At 42.1% G+C, this 22616-nt stretch overlaps 1 protein-coding gene across 3 annotated transcripts; it reads right to left on the bottom strand.

The window, feature by feature from the left end:
- Window positions 1-264: 264 nt before the first annotated feature.
- eprs1 (glutamyl-prolyl-tRNA synthetase 1) lies at window positions 265-21954 on the bottom strand. 3 transcript variants are annotated; one of them, XM_056372902.1, is made up of 36 exons: window positions 21798-21954; window positions 19817-19901; window positions 19606-19705; window positions 19378-19534; window positions 19114-19250; window positions 18771-18865; window positions 18529-18655; window positions 18225-18417; window positions 17947-18118; window positions 17574-17807; window positions 17403-17487; window positions 16584-16643; window positions 15055-15075; window positions 12333-12443; window positions 11295-11431; window positions 10975-11182; window positions 10744-10856; window positions 10513-10630; window positions 9941-10138; window positions 9670-9837; window positions 9198-9413; window positions 8159-8383; window positions 7813-8046; window positions 7476-7735; window positions 5454-5505; window positions 5146-5355; window positions 4915-4987; window positions 4252-4331; window positions 4018-4119; window positions 3634-3789; window positions 3165-3362; window positions 2791-2964; window positions 2414-2574; window positions 1835-1913; window positions 1683-1747; window positions 265-1386 (listed from the first exon to the last, which is right to left on the bottom strand). In XM_056372902.1, the coding sequence occupies exons 1-36, from the start codon at window positions 21838-21840 to the stop codon at window positions 1236-1238; spliced, it is 4998 nt and encodes a 1665-aa protein (XP_056228877.1). In that variant the 5' UTR covers window positions 21841-21954; the 3' UTR covers window positions 265-1235. The 3 variants fall into 3 exon arrangements, with proteins under 3 accessions (XP_056228877.1, XP_056228895.1, XP_056228885.1); XM_056372920.1 differs by lacking the exon at window positions 9198-9413; XM_056372910.1 differs by lacking the exon at window positions 15055-15075.
- Between the last annotated feature and the right edge of the window lie 662 nt (window positions 21955-22616).

Genomic DNA, 22616 nt, shown 5'->3' with positions numbered 1-22616 from the left:
CAGCTTATCATGATTAGTGCAATATAAGGCTACAATATTGTAGTTTGATGGTACAGTGCGTATATAAAAGGTATAACCTATTTTAATCCACTACCACATTTAAATTGCAAGTCTTAATTTCATATGCTGATGTTTTACAAAACATGTCTTACAAAACATTAGCCCAACACAAATAACCAATGACCAACTCTGCAGTGCAGGTATTCCCTCATTTAAAGGCAGTCCTCCTATCTTTATCAAAGGCCAAAAACACACACAGGACAGTTTGCCATGGAAATTTGTTTATTATGATAGACAACTTGTAGAGTTCTTTCAGAGAGATGTGACAGAAGGCTACATTACTGGCTATTAACCACATAGTTCATCACAGCTATACATCACTTGGCTTTGATGGATCTGAAGGATTTTCATTAAGCTGTAAACCATGAGCCACATACTGTAACCAGTCACAGAAACAGAGGAGGGCTGAAAAAAGCTGTGAGAATAACACTCCAACTACAAGCCTGAGTACCTGTACAGTTCCTGAGACAGTTTGGCTACGAGAGATGGGACTGTTGGCAGGCAAAGAGTACTTTACTACAAAAGTCGACAATGTCTCTAAGCAAATTTTTTTTCATTGGTACTTGTTCTTTTTTTGACTTTTGCCACATTTTACAAGGCCTAAACCCACTCAATCCACTAATGTCGACAAAAACATATTAAAAGAATGCTAAATTAGAAATTTTAAGTAGGGAGTTATAAAAAAAAATATCAATAATAAAGGGTTTTCCAATTCCACCAGCTGCTTTTAGTATTTCACGAGTCATACTTGTTAGGACTCCATAAGATGACACATTACATGTTGACGAACTTGCCCAATAGAAAAGATTTATTATGCGTCTGCTCTCTGTTGGTAATTTCCATCTTTGTACGAACCACCTCTGGATGGTGAGTGTTTTTCTGACATTGTCTTTACAGAGTAGGAGAGTAAGGGCACTACAGTCATTTTCTCTCATAACGGAGTAAGCATATTTTTTCACCTCCACTTCCTCTCAGATGTATTATGACACTGTTAACATATGTAAAAAAACTAAACAAAAAACACCAACATTCCCATTCTAAATCCACAGTTCAGTCTCCTCCACCTCCTCCTATTAACCCAGAGGCCAACATGAGATCAAAAAGAAAAGAAAACAAGAGTAAGAAAGCCCTTTTCAGCTACAGTGTTCATCCACCTTTAAGATTAGAGCAGGTTTTCAGTAGCTGCGTCCAAACAGGGTGTAGTACTTTGCAGGCTCCTTACAGTTGACACACGCCTGACCAGGCTGCAGTGTCTTCAGGGGAGAGAAGGGGATACAGAGGCTCTTAGCTCCCATGGATGGAGCACCAGGCTCCAGGTCCTGGTCCCTGATAACAACAAGAGCAAAAATCTTAAATGGCTGAAATCAATACTGAGAGAAAAATGTGATATAATGAGTATTAATTTTGTTCTTTCTCAAAAACTGATGTGAATGGGATAAATTATGATAGTACTTTACAATTGACCCTGACTGAAAATACTGAAAATGGAGATACTGAAAATATGTGTGTGTGTGTGTGTGTGTGTGTGTGTGTGTGTATGTATGTATGTATGTATGTATGCCTTTTGCTCCCTCAAATGGTAGAGCAAGGCACTGACTCAGACAGTGAGAGGTTAGACGTACTTGGCAGTGGTTTTCTTGATTGAATCCTCGCACTGAATTTCTCCACAGAATGGGATCTGGACGATCTATCAAATAAGACAAACATCAGTTATTTACTCTGGTGAGGGCAGACAGTGAAATGTATAGCACAGTGTGTAGATTATGTTACTCACCTTGCCCTGGTCCAACTCTTTCTGGAACTGCTCCATAGAGTCTGCAGCCACCATGTGAGTCTTCAGGTCATTTGAAGCTCTGACAAACACACATATAACACACTAACATCAGTCCTCTTGTATGTTTATGCACACAATGTAATCTGTAATCTGTGTACACAATTTCTAACACAGTGCTCCTACCAACTGACTGGCAACTGGCCACCTGCAATACTGCATTAAGTTTAATGCTGCATGCATCAGGTTTTTTGTGCCTTAATGACATCCACATGTATGGTGATCTTTGCAGCTCTCCTATAGCAATGAAATGGCAGCCAATGAAGTGCAAGTGTATTTCATTACATTAAAACAATTCCCAGTGTGAGAGTGATTTACAGCAGGTGAGACATGTTTCACTGCATTTTCCATACTGAAATCTACAAGTAGAATCCTTTCAACAATTGTTCCAACAACAACAACTCATGCTTTACAATATTCTGTTGTCCTTTACTGGCTGATCAATATTCATTTGTAACTAAAGTCCTGTTTCAGCCATGTATAGTTTTAAGTCTGACTTTGGTGTGAAGTGCTGCATCTTACTTGTTGAACAGGCTCTTCTGGATGTCCTCCAACATGGCGACCAGCCTCGTCTCCACCTCTGCCTCTGGAATTGTCACCTTTGCGCCCGAGTCTCTCCTCACTGCGACGCACTGACGCTGCTGCATGTCTTTAGGGCCAACCTCCAGACGAATAGGAACTCCCTGGACGAGGCACACAGACATACACAACAAGTGAGAGAGATATAATGACAACCACTTGTTCCAATGTGATCACCGACTTTTATTCCCTTTATTGTTTCCTCTTCTTTTTTCTGTAGGTCTTCAGGTTAAGCTCTTTGTAAACTTTGTTTAGATAATATCACATACTTCAAGTTAAACTATTAGTTCTGCTACTTTTACTCTCATGTTATTAATGACCTTGAGTTCCCAGTGGTTGAACTTCCATCCTGGGGAGTAGTTATCTCGGAGGTCACTCTTCACCCTGACACCAGCCTCCTGCAGCCTCTTCAGGTATTTCGAGCACTGGGCCAACAGTGCCTCCTTCTCCTCCTCTGGTAGGGAGGCAGTGATTCCACAGGGGATGATGACAATCTGGGAAAGAAAAGATAAGGTAGGTTGGTAGTTTACTTTGGTGGGGATTTGGTCTTCATCTCTTCTTTTAATTCATATGAAAATAATAGGATGAAAAAAGCAGGTGTCTTGTACACGCATGCACACACACACACACACAGTGACAGTCGTCCATCAAGCAAATTCCATGCATTTCCATATCTGTGTGTGAGTGACAGTACCTGCAGGCAGGCGACTTTAGGTGGCAATACGAGTCCCATGTTGTCTCCATGGACCATGGTGAGGACACCGATGGTCCTGGTTGTGATTCCCCAGGAGTTCTGGAAAGCCAGCTGCTTCTCACCCGGCCTCTTTGGATCCTCAAACACAATCTCAAACATCCTGGAAAAGTTTTGGCCAAGATGGTGGGAAGTGGCCCCCTGAGGAAGCACAAGGAAATGACAATGTCGAGATGTCTTTTAAACAGTGCAATTTCCACTTTGTTCTAAAACATCAGCTCAAATAACTCAGTCTGACTGCATGTGGAGAGGTGAATAGTTATCATGAATTATTGTCTATTTCTCTGCAACTTCTTGTAGTGAAGTATAATCTAATCCAGTGTTAAGATTTACAAATTAAACTTCTTATTCTGCTGGCCTCAGTGTAAATGGATGAGAGGAAGGAGTGAATGAATCCAGTATACCAATGTACCTGAATGGCTCGGCCACTGGCAGAGATGAAAGCCTCCACAGTAGTGGTGTAATCTCCTCCTGCAAACTTCTCCTTCTCTGTCTTCCTCCCCTTCACCACGGGGATCGCCATCAGCTCTTCATACACACTGGCGTACAGATCCAGGATCTGAAGCACCTATATACACACACACACACACACACACACACACACACACACACACACAGAAGCCAAGCACACAGAGACTTATTGTTTGATACAATACAGTATAGTAAACAAACAAAAAAAAAAAAAAAAAAATCTACCTTTATTACTATTAAAAGTACTGTATGTAGTTCACTACAACATTTCTATCATTGCATCTCAGCACTGACTCATCAAGATCAGGGTTTGCAGGTCTGTTACCTCCTCAGCTGCCTCCTCTTTGGTGGCAAATGCTGTATGTCCCTCCTGCCACAGGAACTCTCTTGTCCTCAGGAAGGGCTGCGGGTGTTTGAACTCCCATCTCTAAAGGGAGGAGTAGGGGAGGAAGAATAGAAAGAAGACTTCAGCAATTGTACATGCCTGTAATTATCAAAATACAAAAGTAAGATGTATAGATAATGTAAATACGACATGTGAATATAGGACGACACTGACCACAACATTACACCACTGGTTGAGTTTGATTGGCAGGTCTCTGTGGGACTGGACCCATTTAGCATAGGCTGGGTACATCACTGAGGTAAACAAAGACAGTGCCAAGGGTTCATACCAAATACGACAGAACAGCAAACCCACACCAACGTCTTCATTCAATACAACATCAATGTTTTACAGCTGACTAAGATACTGTTTATGTTCAGTGTGTGTATTGGCATTGTTATTATTCGAGCCTGACCGATACCGGATTTTTCGGGCCAATGCCGATATTAGGGAGCAAAAAATTTCAGATATCGTATATTGGCCAAAATTACATCAGGGCACTGAAACAGTAACCTTCGCTTGGAATTAAATAAAATAACTCATAACTATAAAAAATATAAGAACCAATATGTTTATATATGATATATAATTAACCTGAATGAAAACAAAATATCAAATATATATAAAATGCTGCCTATATAACTTGACCCAAGCATTTCCATTGAATTATTGCTTTTTAATAAAAGATTTCATATCAGCACATATCAGAGAATATATGCACTGATACGATATATATCTGTGGTAGGCCAATACTGGACGATAAAATCAGCTCTAGTTATTATATATACATGTCATGTTTGATCTAAAAGTCAGAGTCCACTAAAGATCTGTTCAGACCTGTTTCACTGGTGGGTCTGACAGCAATGGGCTCTGCCAGCTCTGTTTTTCCTGACCGGGTTACCCAGGCAACCTGACAAAGAAGACAATATCACCATTAATGGATTATTAATATTGTGCAGTCCTACAACATTGCTGTGCCAAATTCAATACTTTTTGTTTCAGTAAAAAGGTATAGTGATTTCAAGTTAAATTAAAGTTTTCATTATGTTTCAAGAATGTCCCGTCTACCTCTGGAGCAAAGTCTGCAATGTGGGACTTTTCCTTCTCGAGGGCGGCCTGAGAGACGAACATGGGGAAGTAACAGTTCTCCACACCCAGCTTCTTAATTTCCCGGTCAAAGAAGTCTTTAATGGCCTCCCAAATGGAGAAGGCCCAGGGCCGTAGCACATAGCAGCCGCTGACATCGTAATACTCAATCATCTCTGATTTAGTGATGACCTGGAGGGGAACAGCAACATTACATTGTAAAGGTAATTTATTTATGTATTTATTTATCTCTGGAAGTTGAAAACAGGACTTGTGCTAATTCAACTCACCTGAGAGTACCAGTCAGCCAGGTTCTCCTCTTTCTTGGCCTCCAGGCCCAACCTGACAAAAGGACAACAACTATGTTAGTGTGAAGCACATGTAAAAATGAAGAGGTCATTTCCAAAGAACTGTTATACAGTATATAAACATCAAGTTTAAATGCATGTAAAGCTTCTGGGCATTTCTTTTTTTCAAGTCTGTCTGTTTTACAGTGTTAAAGTTTTCTCTACTCAAGTTGTTTTATTATCTCATCGATGGAAGAGCATCTAAGTTAAGAACTACTTGTCAAATTAAAGGCAGAAGTGATGAAGCACTGCCCAGATATGACAAAGGACAACAACAGAAACACTTATATGTCAAGTCATGCCTGTTAGTTAGTCTACTCTACAAGTATATCGAGGTGCAGGTGTAATGATCATCACTCCTGAGTGCATTAAAACAACTGACACACAGCCATTCCCAACCTGACCAGCCATGCACAGCCAGCAAACCAGTTTTCTGCTGCTAACTGACAAAACACTTGGATAGAGCTGCACCATTAGGGCAAAATGATAATCCCCATTGTTATCATGATTATAAATTTTGATCTGAGGAACAAAAATTATTTTCTGTACTTTTTGCATCTTACATCAAAAAAATCTTTACATCAAAAAACCTTTTTTGCCTTCAGTAGGTATTCAAAATAAAAGTTTCAAGGGTGCGAATGTGGCAAACGGAATTTTAAAAATACAGAAAAACAAGAGTTTACAACCATGCTAACAGCTCACAGTGATAATGCTAGCATGCTAAAGCTAAGCAGGTATAATGTTTTTCGCGTTCACAATCTTAGTTTGGCGTGTTAGCATGCTAACATTTGCTAATTAGCACTAAAATAAAGTACAGCTTAGACTGATGAGGATGTCCATGGTTTTCAAAGTGAAATGTTGACCTGCTGGTGGTGCTACAGGAAAAGTCAGATGATCACCAAAGTCATTAGGATTCGTCCTCTGGACACCGGTACATCCGGTAAGACTTTTCACTAAGCCAAAAGGTCAGGAATTAAACAAAGTCTATAGGATTCATCCTGAGATATTCCAGTGTGGACCAAAGTGGTGCGCCGACAGAGCAACATCGCCACAGCTAGAGCCTTTTCAGCTAGCATGGCCAAAATACTGACTATACATGATTAGTCGTGCAGTGCTACCATAAAGCCAGCAATCACAACTTATCCTCAAGGCAGATGGCAGACAACAGGCACTGATCAAGCAGATAAGAACCACTCCAACCATTTAGACTCACCAATTCTGATTACAAAAACCCTCTTCAGTCGTTTAACTACAGTGGCAGAGTCCCCTGCTTCTTCAGTGTCCAAGTCACAGTTGCCTCTGTCCCCACAATGCTCCAGCATTTATTCAAAGGCTAAAATATTTGGCATCGTAATGTTCGAGTGAATCTATCCATCAACTGCCAGCTACTGTATGTAATGTGTTTCCTGGTAAGAGTTCAGCTCCTACATACAAAACAGTGCATCTTTCTGAGGAGGCATCTTATTCAACTAACAACAATGTGCTCATCAGGACAGAATTCTTACAAGACAGATCAGTACATAGACTTTTTATTGGCTCAGACATTCTGACTCTGCTGCTCAATTTCAGCCAAATCATTTCTGTTCATGCTTTTCATTCAGCTCGCTGGGCCTTGTGCTACACTCGGGATGGGAGAGAAATATTACCGCCAGTCTGTACAGTGAAGTGACCACAGTGAAAGTGTGAACAGGTTTAGAAATCATTATTTGAGAAGTTAAATCTTAGGTTAAAAGTAGAAAAACTGACTTCAGATGCAAAAAGTAAAATACTTCCTCATACCTCATTATTTGTACAGTGATGCTCATAGCGTTTATTGTAATAAGGATTACCATTTTACCAAAAATCTTTTAAGTTTAGCACTAAACAAGTTGCCATTATGAAAAAGAACAGCCAGATGAAAAGCTAGTTTATCACTGCCTGTCTGCTTCTTCACCACTCTCCTGTCACTTCTCTCCAGTCTCTCACCGTGTTTGTTTCTTGGATCCTTGACCCTCTCCTGAGCCTCCTGCTCCTCCTGAGGATTCCTTGCCCTGACCGCCCTTGTCTCCTTTACCCTTCTTGCCTCCTCCTCCCTGTTTCTCAGACTTGTTCTCCTTCTCCTTGCGATTTTTTTCCTCTCCCCCAGTAGCTCCAGAAGCAGCCACTGGTTTGTAGTCCTCGCCAGTGAGCGTCTTGTATTTGTTCTTCAGGTCCAGTAGAGTCTTCACAGCTGCATCTACTTGATCCTGAAATGGAAGGACAGTTGTTTTTTTTCTCTCCACTACAAACTGTATTTTATTCCAACCTGTGATTGCTTCCTTACCTTCGGGGCCTTCTCGGACTTTAACTTTCTCACCAGCTCCCCCTGTTGGGCCACCTGTGAGAACAGCTCCTGGGCCTGTGGAGAAGAGTTGGACTGGGTTTGGGCAGGGGCGGCAGGGGCAGCTGGGGCAGGGGCAGCTGGGGCTTGCACTCCTGGTTTGTAATCCTGTCCAGTCTTCTGCTTGTACTCTGCCTTTAGAGCCAACAGCTGCTTCACTGCAGCATCGACCTGATCCTGATAGACAGCCAGCAAGGAGACAACCATTTAGTCAAAGCAGCAGCAAACCAATGCAGGACTACTCCACGCAATAAAAAGTCTCAAAATGAGGAAAAAACTACATTCCCACCTTGGGGGCTTTTGCAACCTTCAGTTTCCTGACCACTTCTCCCTGTTCAGCAACCTTCTCATAGAGCCCGGTGGTAGCAGTGGCAGGGGTGGAGCTGTTTTGGACTGGGGCAGGGGCGGGGGTTTTCTGAGCTGGGGCGGCTCCAGGCTTGTACTCCTGGCCTGTGATCTGTTTATACTCTGTCTTCAGGGCGAGCAGCTGTTTCACTGCTGCATCGACCTGGTCCTGGAGAGACAACAAGGATACTGCCACTCAATTCACAGTAGTGTTTAGCCATCCTGTAATTGTTAACCACTGTTGTAACACTAGGACTGGGTAAAACTGTTCATATTGCAATGAAACGTTAGTTTATGTGCTTTAACAAGTGGCTTTCCGCATCAGTATGTTGATTTTTAAAGCTTGTATGCCTTGGTTAATTTTCATTATCATAGGTTAGTCTTAACTTCTGATTATCATTGGTGTTGAATCAGTCTCTTTTCAGAGGGGCCTAGACTAACTATTGATGTCCCATACCAGTTATTGTTTCCAGCTACAAGAATTTATGGAGTGCATTTTTTCAATGTTCATGTTATAAATGTTTAAGTTTACCTACTCTAGACACCTCTTCCAAACACTTCCTATTCAGTCGTATCATTGGGATTATGAAAAGTGATAAAAATGTACATCACAGTTTCCCACAACCCAAGATGTCTTCAAATGTCCGACCAATAGTCCAAAACCAAAAGTTATTCAATTCACACTCATATCAAAGCAGGGAAAAACAGTAAATCATTGATATTTGGGAACCTGTTACGAGATAATGTTGAAGTCTTGAGGTCAGTCATCACCCTGATCCCTAATGTTGTCACCATGCAGTTGAGTAGTAGTGGACTAATCTGCTATCAGGGTTTCACTCAACCAAGGAATGTGTAGTCAACTGGTATTTTTAAATGTAAAGGTAACTAGTCATCAGCTGATAGCTATTTGCGGCATCACACAAATATGCTTTGGGCTTTAATAAGCACCATTTTCTACTGTCTGCTAAGTGGGATCTCGATACCTTGGGGGCTTTCTCAGACTTCAGTTTCCTCACGACCTCCCCCTGTTGCGCAACACGCTCATAAAGGCCAGAAGAAGAGGAAGAGTTGGTGGCAGGGGAAGGAGCAGCGGAAGCGGCAGTGGACGGGGCCATCCCTGGTTTGTACTCCTGACCGGTCAGCTTTTTAAACTCCGCCTTTAGAGCGAGGAGCTGCTTCACTGCTGCATCAATCTGGTCCTGGTACCATCAACAAACCAGCTTGTAGTGGCAGGTATTTAAGGATAAAGTCATGCATGCAACTGGCATGCAAATGGCATGGGGACATGAGAATTTACTCAACAAACGCATGAGGACATGAAGAATGACTTGACATTCAACGAACGGACAAATGACTTGGGACACGAGTGATGGCTGGACAAACGAATGCGGACACAAACAGCAACTGGACAAAGAGTTGTGGACATGACGAGTGACTGGACAAACATCCAGGTACCTTAGGTGCCTGCTCTGACTTCAGTTTCCTGACCAGCTCACCCTGCTGGGCAACGCGGGTGAATGGACAAGAGGTGGCGTCTGTTGAAGGGGCGGGCGCGGCTGGAGCAGCGGTGGGAGCGGCCATGCCTGGCTTGTAGTCCTTACCTGTCTGTTCCTTAAACTGAGCCTGCAGAGTGAAAGAGAAAGAATGATATGGTAAATCCTTTGAATAATTAACAGCAGGCGTCTTTACTTACAGTGTAACTTTAGTTCAGTTCCAGCTGATGCACCTTTAGAGAAAGCAGCTGCTTTACTGCCTTGTCCACTTCCTCTTTTGGGGCTTTGGCAGTCTTCAGCTGGCGGACAGCTTCACCCTGAGCTACAATGCTAGAGAACAGGTCACCAGCTGAGGTTGAGGCAGGTGCTGAGGCAGGTGATGAGGCAGGTGCTGGGGCAGGTGCTGGGGCAGCCTTGGTGGGAGTGGCAGGCTAAGAAAAGAGGGAAGGCAGAATTAGAGCTGGAGGAGAGGAGCAAGAGATGGACACGTACCAGTTTCTCCCAGACATCAAAGAAATAACTACAGGTTCTCCTTAGTCTCTCCTGATTCAAGACTGGCTCTGCTCATGTCTTTCAATATGAGCTCAAAGTCTGACTATAGCTTAGATTAGTAATGCCACTCCCATAATGGTGAATGCTAAGAAACAAAAGATCAGAGTGCACTTGTGTCTAAATAATAATAATCAATAAGGTGACAAGAGGTAAAGGTTTTCATGCTACGCTGATAACAGCTCTGACTTATAGATAAAACCATTGGTATACCATTAGAAAACATTTGAATGGAGTTTTCTTCATAAGCACTCACCGTTTTGCTGGTGGTCTGGCTCTTGCTCTTGTCCTTGGATCCAGCAGTCGGCATCTCCTTGGTGTGACCATCAGGAATGTAGAGCAGGACACAGGGGCTCTCCTTACAGCTGTTAGGACTACAGATGTTGACCACAGTTAGATACAATCATAGCAGAACACTGTGACAGGACTGAGCAGATTCACATGTGTAGTTGATGGATGGTTCAAAGACACAGGTCCTTTCTCTCACCTGACTGGTTCATAGGGCTGGTCGCAGATGTAGAAGCCTCGTCTCTGGAGCTGGATGATGTCACCTTTCTTCAGGTTCTTCAGACAGGGATCTCCAAGCATCTTCTCTTCCAACTGAAAGAATGAGAGTCAAAGCAAATATGTAAAATGACCAAAACAAATGTACTGTGTGCACTGAGACATGTCAGACAGACATTAACATAAGGCTGAAAGCAAATGTTGCAGAACAGACCTTGCTGTTTTTATTAATGTACTCTTTGAAGTCATCTTCTTTGGTGATGACAGCTTTGGAGATCAGAGGCTGGTAGTTGATGCAGACGGTGGGCAGGAGTGGGGCGCTGTTCGTCTCGGTCAGCCATGTGATCTTTGTTGTCTTCTTGTAGTCCTTGTTGTCCAGGTTCAGACGAGCCTCCATGGACACGACCTTACCGTCCGCCCCTCTGAGTGGTGAGAAAGGGTGAGGACATGGACAGGTGGAAAATCACATCACTAACTTGACAGCAAATGATTGTGCTGTTGTGTTAACTGTTGTGCTGAAGTGATTATACACACTTGTTGATCTTGGTGATGATGAGGTTGCCCCAGTTGATGAAGGTGACCACCTCGCCCTCTGAGAAAGTCTCAGCGTCTGCTCCTTCAATCAGAACTCGGGGTCCGTACCAAACCTGCTTCATGCCCACCTCTGCGTTCTGGATAGGCACAGAAATGATGTCAGCACTAGTTTGTGTATAAAGAGACAACTGTGGCACCAACTGAGAATCTGAATGAATCCCTATTCAAATCATGCGCACATTCAGAGGGGTCAAAAAGTCTGATGGGAAAGACGTCTCAAACTTTTGGACTCCACTGTATATACACACACATTATTTCACATGGCTTCTTCCTGGAAGAAGAGCAAGCACACACTATATTTCCTTTGCACAAGGCTCTACAAGCTCTGTGCAGCTTAAAGGACCACAATAGTGTTTAACAATATTACTCCAGTAAATCCTGTCTTCTTACAAATTACATTATTGCCAAATACATGTATTTCCCAATTTATGTAAGTGGCAATGACATTTTTAAATGTGTTTTTCGTTTCCTCCTAGGCTCCTTGGTTTAAATTAATTTTAGTACATGATCAAAATCAACTCACAGAGACCCTACACTTAAATTACTGATGCATCATAATGAAACATGTTCACACTGGTTTGTGTTATAGCAGTGGTTCTCAAACTTTTCCTGGCACGCCCACCTTCAGAAGCCGAAACACCCCCGCCCTGTTAATCCATCCAACATGGACTACACAAAAGGAATGTACATCTCCGCCATGGAAATCAGATTGTTTTGCAAGTGAAAATATCATTGCATGAGCATGAGTCATAAATTTATAAACCATTTTTCAAGTATTCGGCAAAATATTACAAAAGCTAAAATATGGGAAATGAGTGACACTAACTGAGGCAGATTCTACTTATTTGGCCTAAATGTGCAAAAACACTAGTATGGTTCTTTAATAGCAGTTAATGTAATTTCACAAAGCCCTGAAAAGTAAAATACTTTTTTTTTTTTTTTTTTTTTTTTTAAATCTTAAAAGAGAGAGGCTCTAACCTTGGGGTGTTTGGCCACTTCCTTCATCTCCTCTGTAGCCTCTGGGACGGAAACAGGAACCACATAGGAGGTGGACAGAGCTGTGTATCTGGGAGCAACTGGATCAATAACCTAACACACACAAAGAGACAAAGACATACACACACAGACACCAACATGTCATTAAAAGACGACTGGAGCTTTAAGTTAATCTCGACATATAAAATGCTGAGTAATGAAAGGACAAAGCAGAAAATGATGCAGCTTCATTAAAACACAAAAATTCCCTGCCTCGGTGGATGACTAACGAAGGATGTCAGACTCACAACAAGAAAGACGAGTGGAGAAAGAAAAGCTGATTTCATGAGTGAATTGTGACAGGTGCGCAGGTCAGGGACACAAGCTCTTATTTAGCTGCTTATTCAGCCACTATTTTACCAGCCAGCTTGAGTGTGTAGGAGCCTGAATTGCAGCTGAATGATTTGCAAAAATAGTCTCAACATCAGAGAAGCATCATCCCAGCAGGGGCAAGGTGGTTAAGATTATAAAAGAGGACCACATGGAAGAGCTGGTGGATGCTGCCAAAGGTCTTATAGCATCAAATTTGAAATATCTGTGGTTTTAAAAGAGTCATTATGAATCACAGTATTTCTCTTCTTACATCAGACATTGCAAATTTGGCGCTGTTCAGACCTGGCATCGACATGCATCTCGGTTTGGATCGCACTTCCCTGCTCTATATACAAATAAACACATATACACTGTTGTTTTTAACCAGTCTAAGACAGACAGGTCTGTAGTCAATGTGTTTGTGAGAGAGCGAGAGAGAGTGAGAGAGAGGCAAGGACGGGTTGAGCGAATCATCGCGCTGCTCACAGCTCTACAATAAAATAAGGTTTTAGCCATTTTGAATAATAAAATATTTTCGGTCCACTAAGAAACTGTGTTAGGACTAACAGCACTGTGGCAGAGGACGTCAGTAGAGTAGGTGGTCCTTCAGTGTGGCCCAGGACACACTGCTAAAAGAATGTGGACACGGGACTCAGACCACCTCTGAATGTGGTCTGAGTGATTGGATCTCAAATGTGTCCTCAGTGTCTTGGGTGCCTTCACACCTGAACTTAGAGCTGTACACTAGTGATCGGATCACCTGAGATGGTTGTTAATGCCAGGTCTGAACAGCACCGTTATATCTTATGATTTTTATAACAGTAACAGGAGTGGATATGACAGTGACCTTTGACCTTTTCACTAAAGGATACTTGCGATGTTAGTGATTTAGGACATAAAGCGTGAAGCACAAGTGAAATCTCCCATGAATGTTAAACATGTTAAATTGGGTGGATTTAGTCAATAAATGAAGAGGAAGCTTCTCAGCTGCTCACTCAAAAAGCTGCGATGGACTCTGAGGATGAAGGGAAGAGATGGAGAGGGAAACATCAAGGCGGATGGGTGTTGCACTGGGAATGGATGTCCTGGGACTGTGCGACTTTAACTACATTTTGAAGATTATATAACCAGTTTGTTTAGAGATTTAAAGCTGCATTTGAAAAACATCTTACTCCCTGGTTTTAACTCAGCCCGAATCACAGAGGGGCTGCAAGGTAGAGCATCCTGTCCACTCTAAGACAACGCAGATTCACTGTACGTCCAAATTATTCTCATACACGTTTTGGTGTTAGGTACAGGCAAATGTCATTTCCTGTATTATCAAGCGACCATAACATCCTAGTGTTACGGTCCTTTCTTCTTTCTGCATGCTTTAGTCTTTCAGGGTTTCTGCAGTGTTGACCAAATTACATTTAAGACTTTTTAAGACTTTAATACCACACAGAGTTCAGTTCAGTATGTGTTACACAGTCATAACGGTCGATGAATGACAGAAAACAAACAATAAGGCCTACAATTACTTCTCAGCTGTTTATAACAATAATTAGTAACTTAATCAATCAATTAACATGACATGGACCCATGTGTAGATTATTGGACAGGGCTACGGGGCACAGGCCCAGGGGACTGGGAGCTTCTGTATGACGTGACTTAATATTTCTTGCTTGATAGCCACAGAGTTCGGTTATAATAATACGAAGACAGGTAAAAATATCCCAGAGAGACACAAATTGATCACAAAGAGAAACAAAAGCACCGCGAAGAAACAAAATTACCACACAGAAACGCAAAACTACAAAGTGACCACGTCGTGGCAGAGCCTCCCACCAGCTGACTAATATTACTGTCTACGGCAAGCAAGAAAAAAATATTCAAGACCTTTTTGAGGGAACTGAATTTCATGCTTTAAGACTTGCAGATACCCTGTTTTGATACAAGTCAGACTCATGTAATTATGACCATAGTAAACTGAACCCTCAGAAAATGTCTCTTCAAATCTGGTACCTCTTTAAGTCAGTGAGGAAGAGAAGACCAAGTGATGAAAGCAACAAACTAATAAAAAAAAACATGGTGTGCAAGAGAGCAACATTGACCTGGGAGCTAGTACAGAGTCAAAAGACTCTGACCACTGCACAACTCTGCTGCCCCTAAGCCTCTCAGTACCTTTTCTCTATGACAGGTAACTTAACATTTCTTGGATACCCTTATCTGTACTTATACTATCATATACTCTCGTCATCTCTTTGGCTGGTAAAATAGTGAAGGCTTCTCAGATAAACCAGCTCATGAAGGAAGCAGAGAGGGAGTGGGTGAGAATGAGGAAGAAGAGGAGGACGAGGAGGTGGAGGAGTACCTTCAGACAGCTAATTGGCAGCTTGGAAACAGAAGAGTGAGATGCTGTTTAATGTCAGATATAAGGAGGGAGGAAGAGAGAGAGGATAAAGGTAGAGACACATTTACATAGAATGGACCGTTAACATAGTTTCCCCTCACCCTTACACCTTCCTGTTTACTACAACCCTGGCCACGCTCCCTTTTTTTTTTCCTTCTACTCTTTTCATTTCAGTCTGGGCAGTGACAATGTAAATAAAAGTAAATGGGTTTAAAAGCATACACATACAACTATTTGTTAGGTTAGTCAAACAATGACTCACAGTTAATCTATCTTTAAATGAATTGTTATTTCAATTTAAATTATGGGTATTTCAGGCCTGTGTTTATTAATTCATCTACTGTTACAGTAACATTTTAAATACTGTCAAGTTGATGTGAAAGAACTTTGGGGGCATGAAACTGTCTGAGGAGGGCAGGGAGGAGCGGGTTAGTAGAACATGCATATGAAGCCCTTTGCAAAAACAGAAGCAGCTGTTAGTTCCTAAATCTCAACCTCAAGCCAGATGTGCCAATCATTATCATGACTTTCCTGAAAATCCAAAGAGTCTGTGTTACCGCCTGTGTTAGCCACACTAATTAAAATTCAAGTAATACAAGTATGTCATGATGAGTATAAAGTCCACTTTTCAAAATGAGGTTTGGATCTCACTAATCAACTTCACACCTTCCACCTGACTCGGGGATGAAGCAGCAAGTGCCAGCGAGGAAAAAACCACACAGGAAGCAACACAGATGGAGAGACAGATGAAAATGGAGGACAACAAACCATGAACACAAACAACTGTGGCACATGACATGAAGCAGCTGGTATGGTTTGTGAGGGTTTCAGTGTTACTGGGGACAGCATGGAGGGTAATGGTTGGGTAATGACGATCAGGGAAAGAGGTGGCAAATGAAAATGTTAAACAGAATGAGAAGAGCAAAGCAGAAACAAGCCATGCCAGCAGTGAACCCACAGGCAATTCTCTGAACCTCTGTCAATCACAGGCTTCTGCTTTTGAGCCTCATATATTCATGCATCACATTTTATTGTCATCCATTTAGAGTTTGTGGTTGTAAACGACCCAAACATCTGTAGTGGTAAAAGTGAACCGGATAAATTTGAGCACTCTGCCCTTACCCATGAACACCCGTCCGATAACATACGAAATAAGTTTTACTGTGCGCTCCTACCCTGAAAAAATAGCTCAGTAGAAAAATGCTAATGAACAGAATAGTCTGTTGAGTTGCTCCAATCACAAAGGTAACAATGTATTATGTCCTTCATGTAGACAAAGTTAAAAGAACTTTGTTCTCAAAGTTAAAAGAACTTTGTCTACATATCCAACTACACTGCTGTTTGGAGAGTTAAAAGTGATAATTGTTCAGTGGCAGCAGAGCCAAACAGGCTTCAGTAACAACAGAGTTAAATTCTATATGAAAATCATTTTCATCGCTGGGTTCAGACAATCAGACCTCGGCACGAGATGACAAAAAGGAAAAGTTTACCTTCTTATTGAAGGCCCAGATCTTGTCCCACTCCATGTTCACCACAGACCTTGATCCTCCCTAGACAGAGGGGGATAAAAGAAAAGCAATATATATATATATATATATATTAAAGTCCTTTTCCTTCTTTTTTTTTTTTTTTTTTTTTTTTTTTTTTTTTAAAGTTTCCCATGGATGTTACATAAAGATTTCAATTTTGACTACATCACAGCTGTTTTAAAGATTCTACATTTTAATATATACTCAGTGCCTCTAAAGGACATGTTCATGATCAAGACATTATCAGGCTTAATAATCCTGTTTATTCTCATCCATGTTCTTTGAACACATTAGTGCATCTCGGATGGCGTTATCTCACACTCACACTTTAAATGAAGGCAAAACAAGTAGAGAGTTGAAATGATCAGGATTCATATGACTGACTCACGCTGATCACCAGTCAAGTTTGTCTATTTGCTCCCAGTATCTCAGAGTCTGGACTGTTTTACTGTACAAACCTGCATGTTCTCATCTAAGGTCAGAGTTAAAATCAACTTTTTTTTTGTCTTCATAACTCTAAGAAAGTATCTGAAAATGAGTTTTCCCTAAAACAGCTTTGTCATGGTCCACCTAAATGTCAATAAGCTGCACAGGTCTGGACATAAGGACTTGTTGTTCTGACAACAGAACCAGATAAAAGTATATATGTACAAATAGAGGGGAGATTTAAGAAGGTTATTTCTCATACATCCTTTATCCATCTATCAAAATGAGCTCCCATCTTTGTTTTAAGGAGGTATCTCTGACCCATTTCAAACTATGACTGGCTGACAGGTGTACCTGGGCTGCTATGAACTGTTTTAGACCCTCCACAGTCATTCCTCTCCTCAGGACTCCTCTGACAGTGGGGAAGCGAGGGTCATCCCTGGAGGATGAGGCAAGAAACAGTCAAAAGAGAACATGGGAGTGGAGAGATGAAACGTGGAAGAGCAAGAATTTATCTAAACCTACCATCCATCAACGTATCCCTGGTCGACAAACCATGTGAGTTTCCTCTTGGACAGCACTGTGTTATTGAGGTTGAGTCTGGCATACTCCCAGATGTAGGGTTTCCTGAGGCGCAGGGCATCGATTACCCAATAGAACTGCTCATCACGGTCGTGGTACTCGGTGGTCCTAAGAGCATGGGTCACACCCTCCAAGCTGTCCACGATGGGGCAGGCAAAGTCGTATGTCGGGTAGACTCTGGAAGAAAAGACGTGGAAAGTTTTGACAATTAGTATCCGTAGGATATCTGAATATTCCAGTGGTGGATGTAAATAATTCAGATGTTAAAGCATAAATTGTTGTTTTAACAAATCATTAAGATCAATAAGTCAGGTACCTGTAGGTGCTACCAGTGCGGGGGTGGCTAGCGTTCTTGCAGCGATAGAATGTGGGGTCTCTCAAACAGCCGTTGTTGGACTTCATGTCAATCTTTGCCCTCATGCAGCAGGTCTGACCGTACTCTGTTCCAGCTTTCATCTCCGACCACATCTTCATGTTCTGTTCCACCGCTACACACACACAAGACAGATAAGTTGTGTATTATAGCTTCTGACAGTTCAGAAACCTTCCACATTCACTGCGATTGGTAATCATGGCCTGTGTCACTAGGCGTACTGTTATTTCTGCATTTGGACTCAACGCGCTGCTCCCTCTCCTGCTTCATCTGCTCAGGAGGAGTGTTGTCAATGTAGGCCTTGCCCTCGGTAAGCAGCTGTTCAGCAAAGCGCATTATGGTGGGAAAATGGTCGCTGGTGTAGGTGAACTGGTCTGGATTAATCTGGAGCATGGCAACATCTTCCAGGATAACCTGAGGAGAAGCAAAGACACGTAGAAATATGAACACAAACCTATTTTTACTGGCAGCCAGTTTGGAGATAACATGACTGATTTACAATTTAATCTTTCCATTTGCTCTCACCTTCTCAAAGTCCTCCTTTTCCTTCTCGGGGTTGGTGTCGTCGAAGCGCATGATGAGCTTGCCTTTAAATGTGACCTGGTAGTGCTGGTTGAGCAGAGCAGCCTTAGCATGGCCAATGTGCAAGTATCTAGCCACAGAGAGACAGAAAAACATTCCCGTTAAGAAAATGACCAAAACTCCTCATGCAAACTAAGGGATCTAATGATTGTTTAACATCTCCTAAACTCCAGATCAAGTCTTACCCACTGGCCTCGGGAGGGAATCGAACCACCACCTTGCCCATCTCAGCTCCTGGCAGCTCCACAAACTTTCCAACATCCTGCTTCTTCTCATTCGACTGTGGAACAGAGACACAGTCAGTCAGGAAATATAGGAAGAGTACATTCATCTCTTAAGATATTATTGAAAAGATTAATCTCAATGTTTGGTTTTATCAAGATGTTGATTATCAGGTTCATGAACATAAAACATTTTCACATTAACATTTCATTTTCTTCTTGTTTATTAGGTATAAAGCTCCAGGTCAAACTCAACTGGCTTTACATTCATACAGTTTCACACATTCCATGTTGAGATTGCACTTACATTGGATTTGTTCATTGGAGCTTTCTTACTGGTATACTTGTTGCCCACAGAAGTGAAGGGAACCTGGGAGCTCAGGAAAGAGAACCAGCGATTGACATGGGAGAAGGATTTGCCCTGGCTTGGCCATTCCTCATGACCTGCAGAGAAACAAGCAACACCTGTATTCCTGCAATTCACCCATTTAACTGCAGAAATTCTACATTGAAACAGACAGATAGTACAACAAGTAGAGATCTGAACTGGTACATCGTGGATGGCACTGACCTTTGAGGGCGGCCCAGACGGACAGATCAGCCAGGGTGAGAGCGTGTCCAACCAGGAAGGTCCGCAGGGAAAGGGCCAGATCCAGTTCACCCAGCGCCTCGGTCAAGCCAGGCTGACCACACAGACGCCGAGCACTGAACTCCAACCAGTGGTCGACCTGCAGTCACCAGACAGCATTTCAAATGAAAGGCAAGAACCCCAAACAAAATATGTCACGAACATACACACCTCAGTTTGCTCCATCATGTTGGCTCCATAGAGGCCAAGAGCAGGGGCCACTCGAGCCAAGTACCGACTGATGGAGTTGGCATCGTTGAACTGGATTGCACTGAGGAAGGGACAGAGAACACAGAAAACATCAGTGATGTGACTGTGACTATGCTACGTGCTGGAGCTTAGTTAGATAGCTTAAATTGGAGGAAATAATTGTGTCACGTACTCTGAGACGTGAAGGCGGGTGTCTTTGCCTTCCTCCACTGATAACTGCACACTGCCCTTCACATGCTCTGCTGCCAGGAGCGCCCCTGTAGGATGGAGGAAGAAATACAGCGTTAGCTAGTGTGTTTAGTGAATCTGGGTAAACATGGCTGAGCGGCTTAAACCAGCTTCGGTCAACTTTGATAGAGAATTTCACAAGTGTTAACTCAACTGAGGAGCAACTGGATATGCTTTGGATTCATGAAGATGCTTTGCTTCTTATCTGAGAGGCTTCTTCAGTTCAGAACACACATAACCTAGATGACTGACAATCTTCACAGACATTATGAGTTGAGAACCAGTTCAACTGGTCCTGGGATAAAAAAACAAAAAAAACATGCACACTGCAGTGTCATTTTACTCTGCCCAAACCACATTCATTGCTTTGAGGCTGTTTCAACAGCTGTGCATTCAGTTTTTATGTAGTACTGCTTGTCTAATATATGTCAGTACTCAAGCGTTAGGTTGAAAACTCTTGCAGTGACTTCATATTATTAAAGGTAATAGGAATATGGCTGAACTGTAGCATCAGGGTTCTTTAAGCACAGACAATTCTCTAGGAGTTTAAAGTTAAATTCATATTAGGAAACTAACGAACTATATTTTCGCAGATAATACAAAATTACTTAATTTTTCAATTATGTTGACTAACTGTCCAATGATGTAGTTTGGCATTTGGGCAACAGAATCCTTTTCCTCATGGTTTCAGTACTCCTGACTTTCTGATTCTCTCATGCATGTCTGAGAGGAAGAGCTGCAGAGATGGTTTCACTTTTTGTTCTTCTCTACAGAGGAAACCTGGGTTTGTGATCAGCACACCTACCACTGACTGATGCTGCCCAGGATTTTACAGTAGACTTTACAGTAAGAGTGCTATTCAAGTGCAACAGAAATCAGTGTGCAAAACATCTGCACAATCTATCAAACACGCCACGTTTCAAGATGCTTGCATCAGCCTGCTGAATTCCCTGTAAACGCACAATGGCGCTGTTCAGTCACTGTCAAAGCTACTCATTACATTAGTTTATCTTGGTAGAAGCCTTGTCCACACTTTATGGAGCACGACACAATCACCTCTCACATTAAAGATGCATACATACATTTTAGCAACACGTAACGTTGTATGACTAAATCTAAACAGAGTTGAGCTAAAGAAAGCTAGCTAATGTCAGCGTGTCAATTAGCCTCATGCCCCTTTGAAGTCTGTGTCGTCAATGATCATTCCCAAGTTCATAAGGACTATTTGCACACAATGAACTGATGCAATATGGCTCTCACATGGGAAGTTTAAAGTAGACGCGTATTATGTGAGACAGCTGCCACTATTAAAAGGACATTTTAAATAACTGTCCACATGTTGTTGTTTTGTAAGTGCCACGACGTCATGCTAGCTAGCGTTAGCATGTTAGCTATCTACACAATGCTATACACTCTGAATGAGCCGCCGGCTAGTAACATTATATAACCCACCCCTTTTCAACTTATATGGACACAACACCCAACCGGCTTCAATTCATATATAGGTCAAGTTACAGGCATTGCTATTTTGCAAAAGAAACCACATAGCTACTTCGTAAATGATGATAATATCCGAGTCTCCCGCACCCCCTGTTAACTTTCAGAGAACTAAATTATACATATACATATTTACGTATATTATACATATCTTAATAGGAAATCTAAACTTTTGTTATTGTTTTTTTTTATCTATTCCGTATTGACCAGATAACCCCAATGACTGCACCACTTTCTTAACCTTAGGGAGACAGCTATCCAGATTTGAATACACGAAAATAAAAATTACATTGCAAAATTTTCTAATGGGGTTCGTCTCATTTGTTAGGGTGACACGTAGCAGCTACTAGCTTAGCTAACTGTCAGTGAGTGCATGCACTGCACGCGACTCACTGTAGAATACCCTCGTGAATCAGACTACAACTCACCTAGAGGCACATTGCTTGTGTTGATGGTGAGGTTTAACGCCATGCTGTGAAATCCTTCTTCCACACAGGTGGTGAAGCCTTTTCACTGTTGAAGAGACCCAGCTAAAGTCCACAGACAGGGGAAGACTAATCTCCACACCAGCAGTCAGTGGCTCAAAGAGACAGGAAAAAGCCTGTTTGGTTTTTATGAAGTCAACCAACAACATGGATGTGCAATACTGCCACCATCTGTACAGGAGTATACATGACTAGAAGCTCCAGGGGCAGAGCAGGGGCAGAGCAGGGGCAGAGCAGGGGCAGAGCAGGGGCAGAGCAGGGGCAGAGCAGGGGCAGAGCAGGGGCAGAGCAGAGCAGGGGCAGAGCAGGGGCAGAGCAGAGCAGGGGCAGAGCAGGGGCAGAGCAGGGGCACATCCTCTGGTGCATTTAACTCACACATCATTAAGAAAGTCTTTCATCCCAAACTGCTGCAGTGGAGTTGGGTTTTACAGGTCACCAGCAGAGAACTGTGACAACTGTCACAATAGTCACAACAGTCACAGTTCAAAAATGGAGCCACTTTACTTTAATTTTTGTGTTAAAGGAGATTTGAATGTGAAAGAATGTAAAAATGTAAAAACCCACATCTTCAGTTTTTTCTCTCCTAACTTTTAACCTGTACAATATCTATTTGGGGGCCTTTTTTGTGATATGTCTGTATGTACGTAAAAGAATTCAGTTTGCATGCCTTTTTATTTTATCTGCCTCTGCTGCCCACACTGAATCTCCACAAATCCAGCAATGACTCATGATTAATTATGATTTCTGGAACATGATAATAAA

This window comes from Seriola aureovittata, chromosome 1 (assembly GCF_021018895.1).
Source record: "Seriola aureovittata isolate HTS-2021-v1 ecotype China chromosome 1, ASM2101889v1, whole genome shotgun sequence".
In the NCBI taxonomy this organism is placed as follows: domain Eukaryota; kingdom Metazoa; phylum Chordata; class Actinopteri; order Carangiformes; family Carangidae; genus Seriola; species Seriola aureovittata.
Note: the sequence above shows the minus strand (reverse complement) of the source record. Positions and strands in the feature narration are given on the sequence as shown.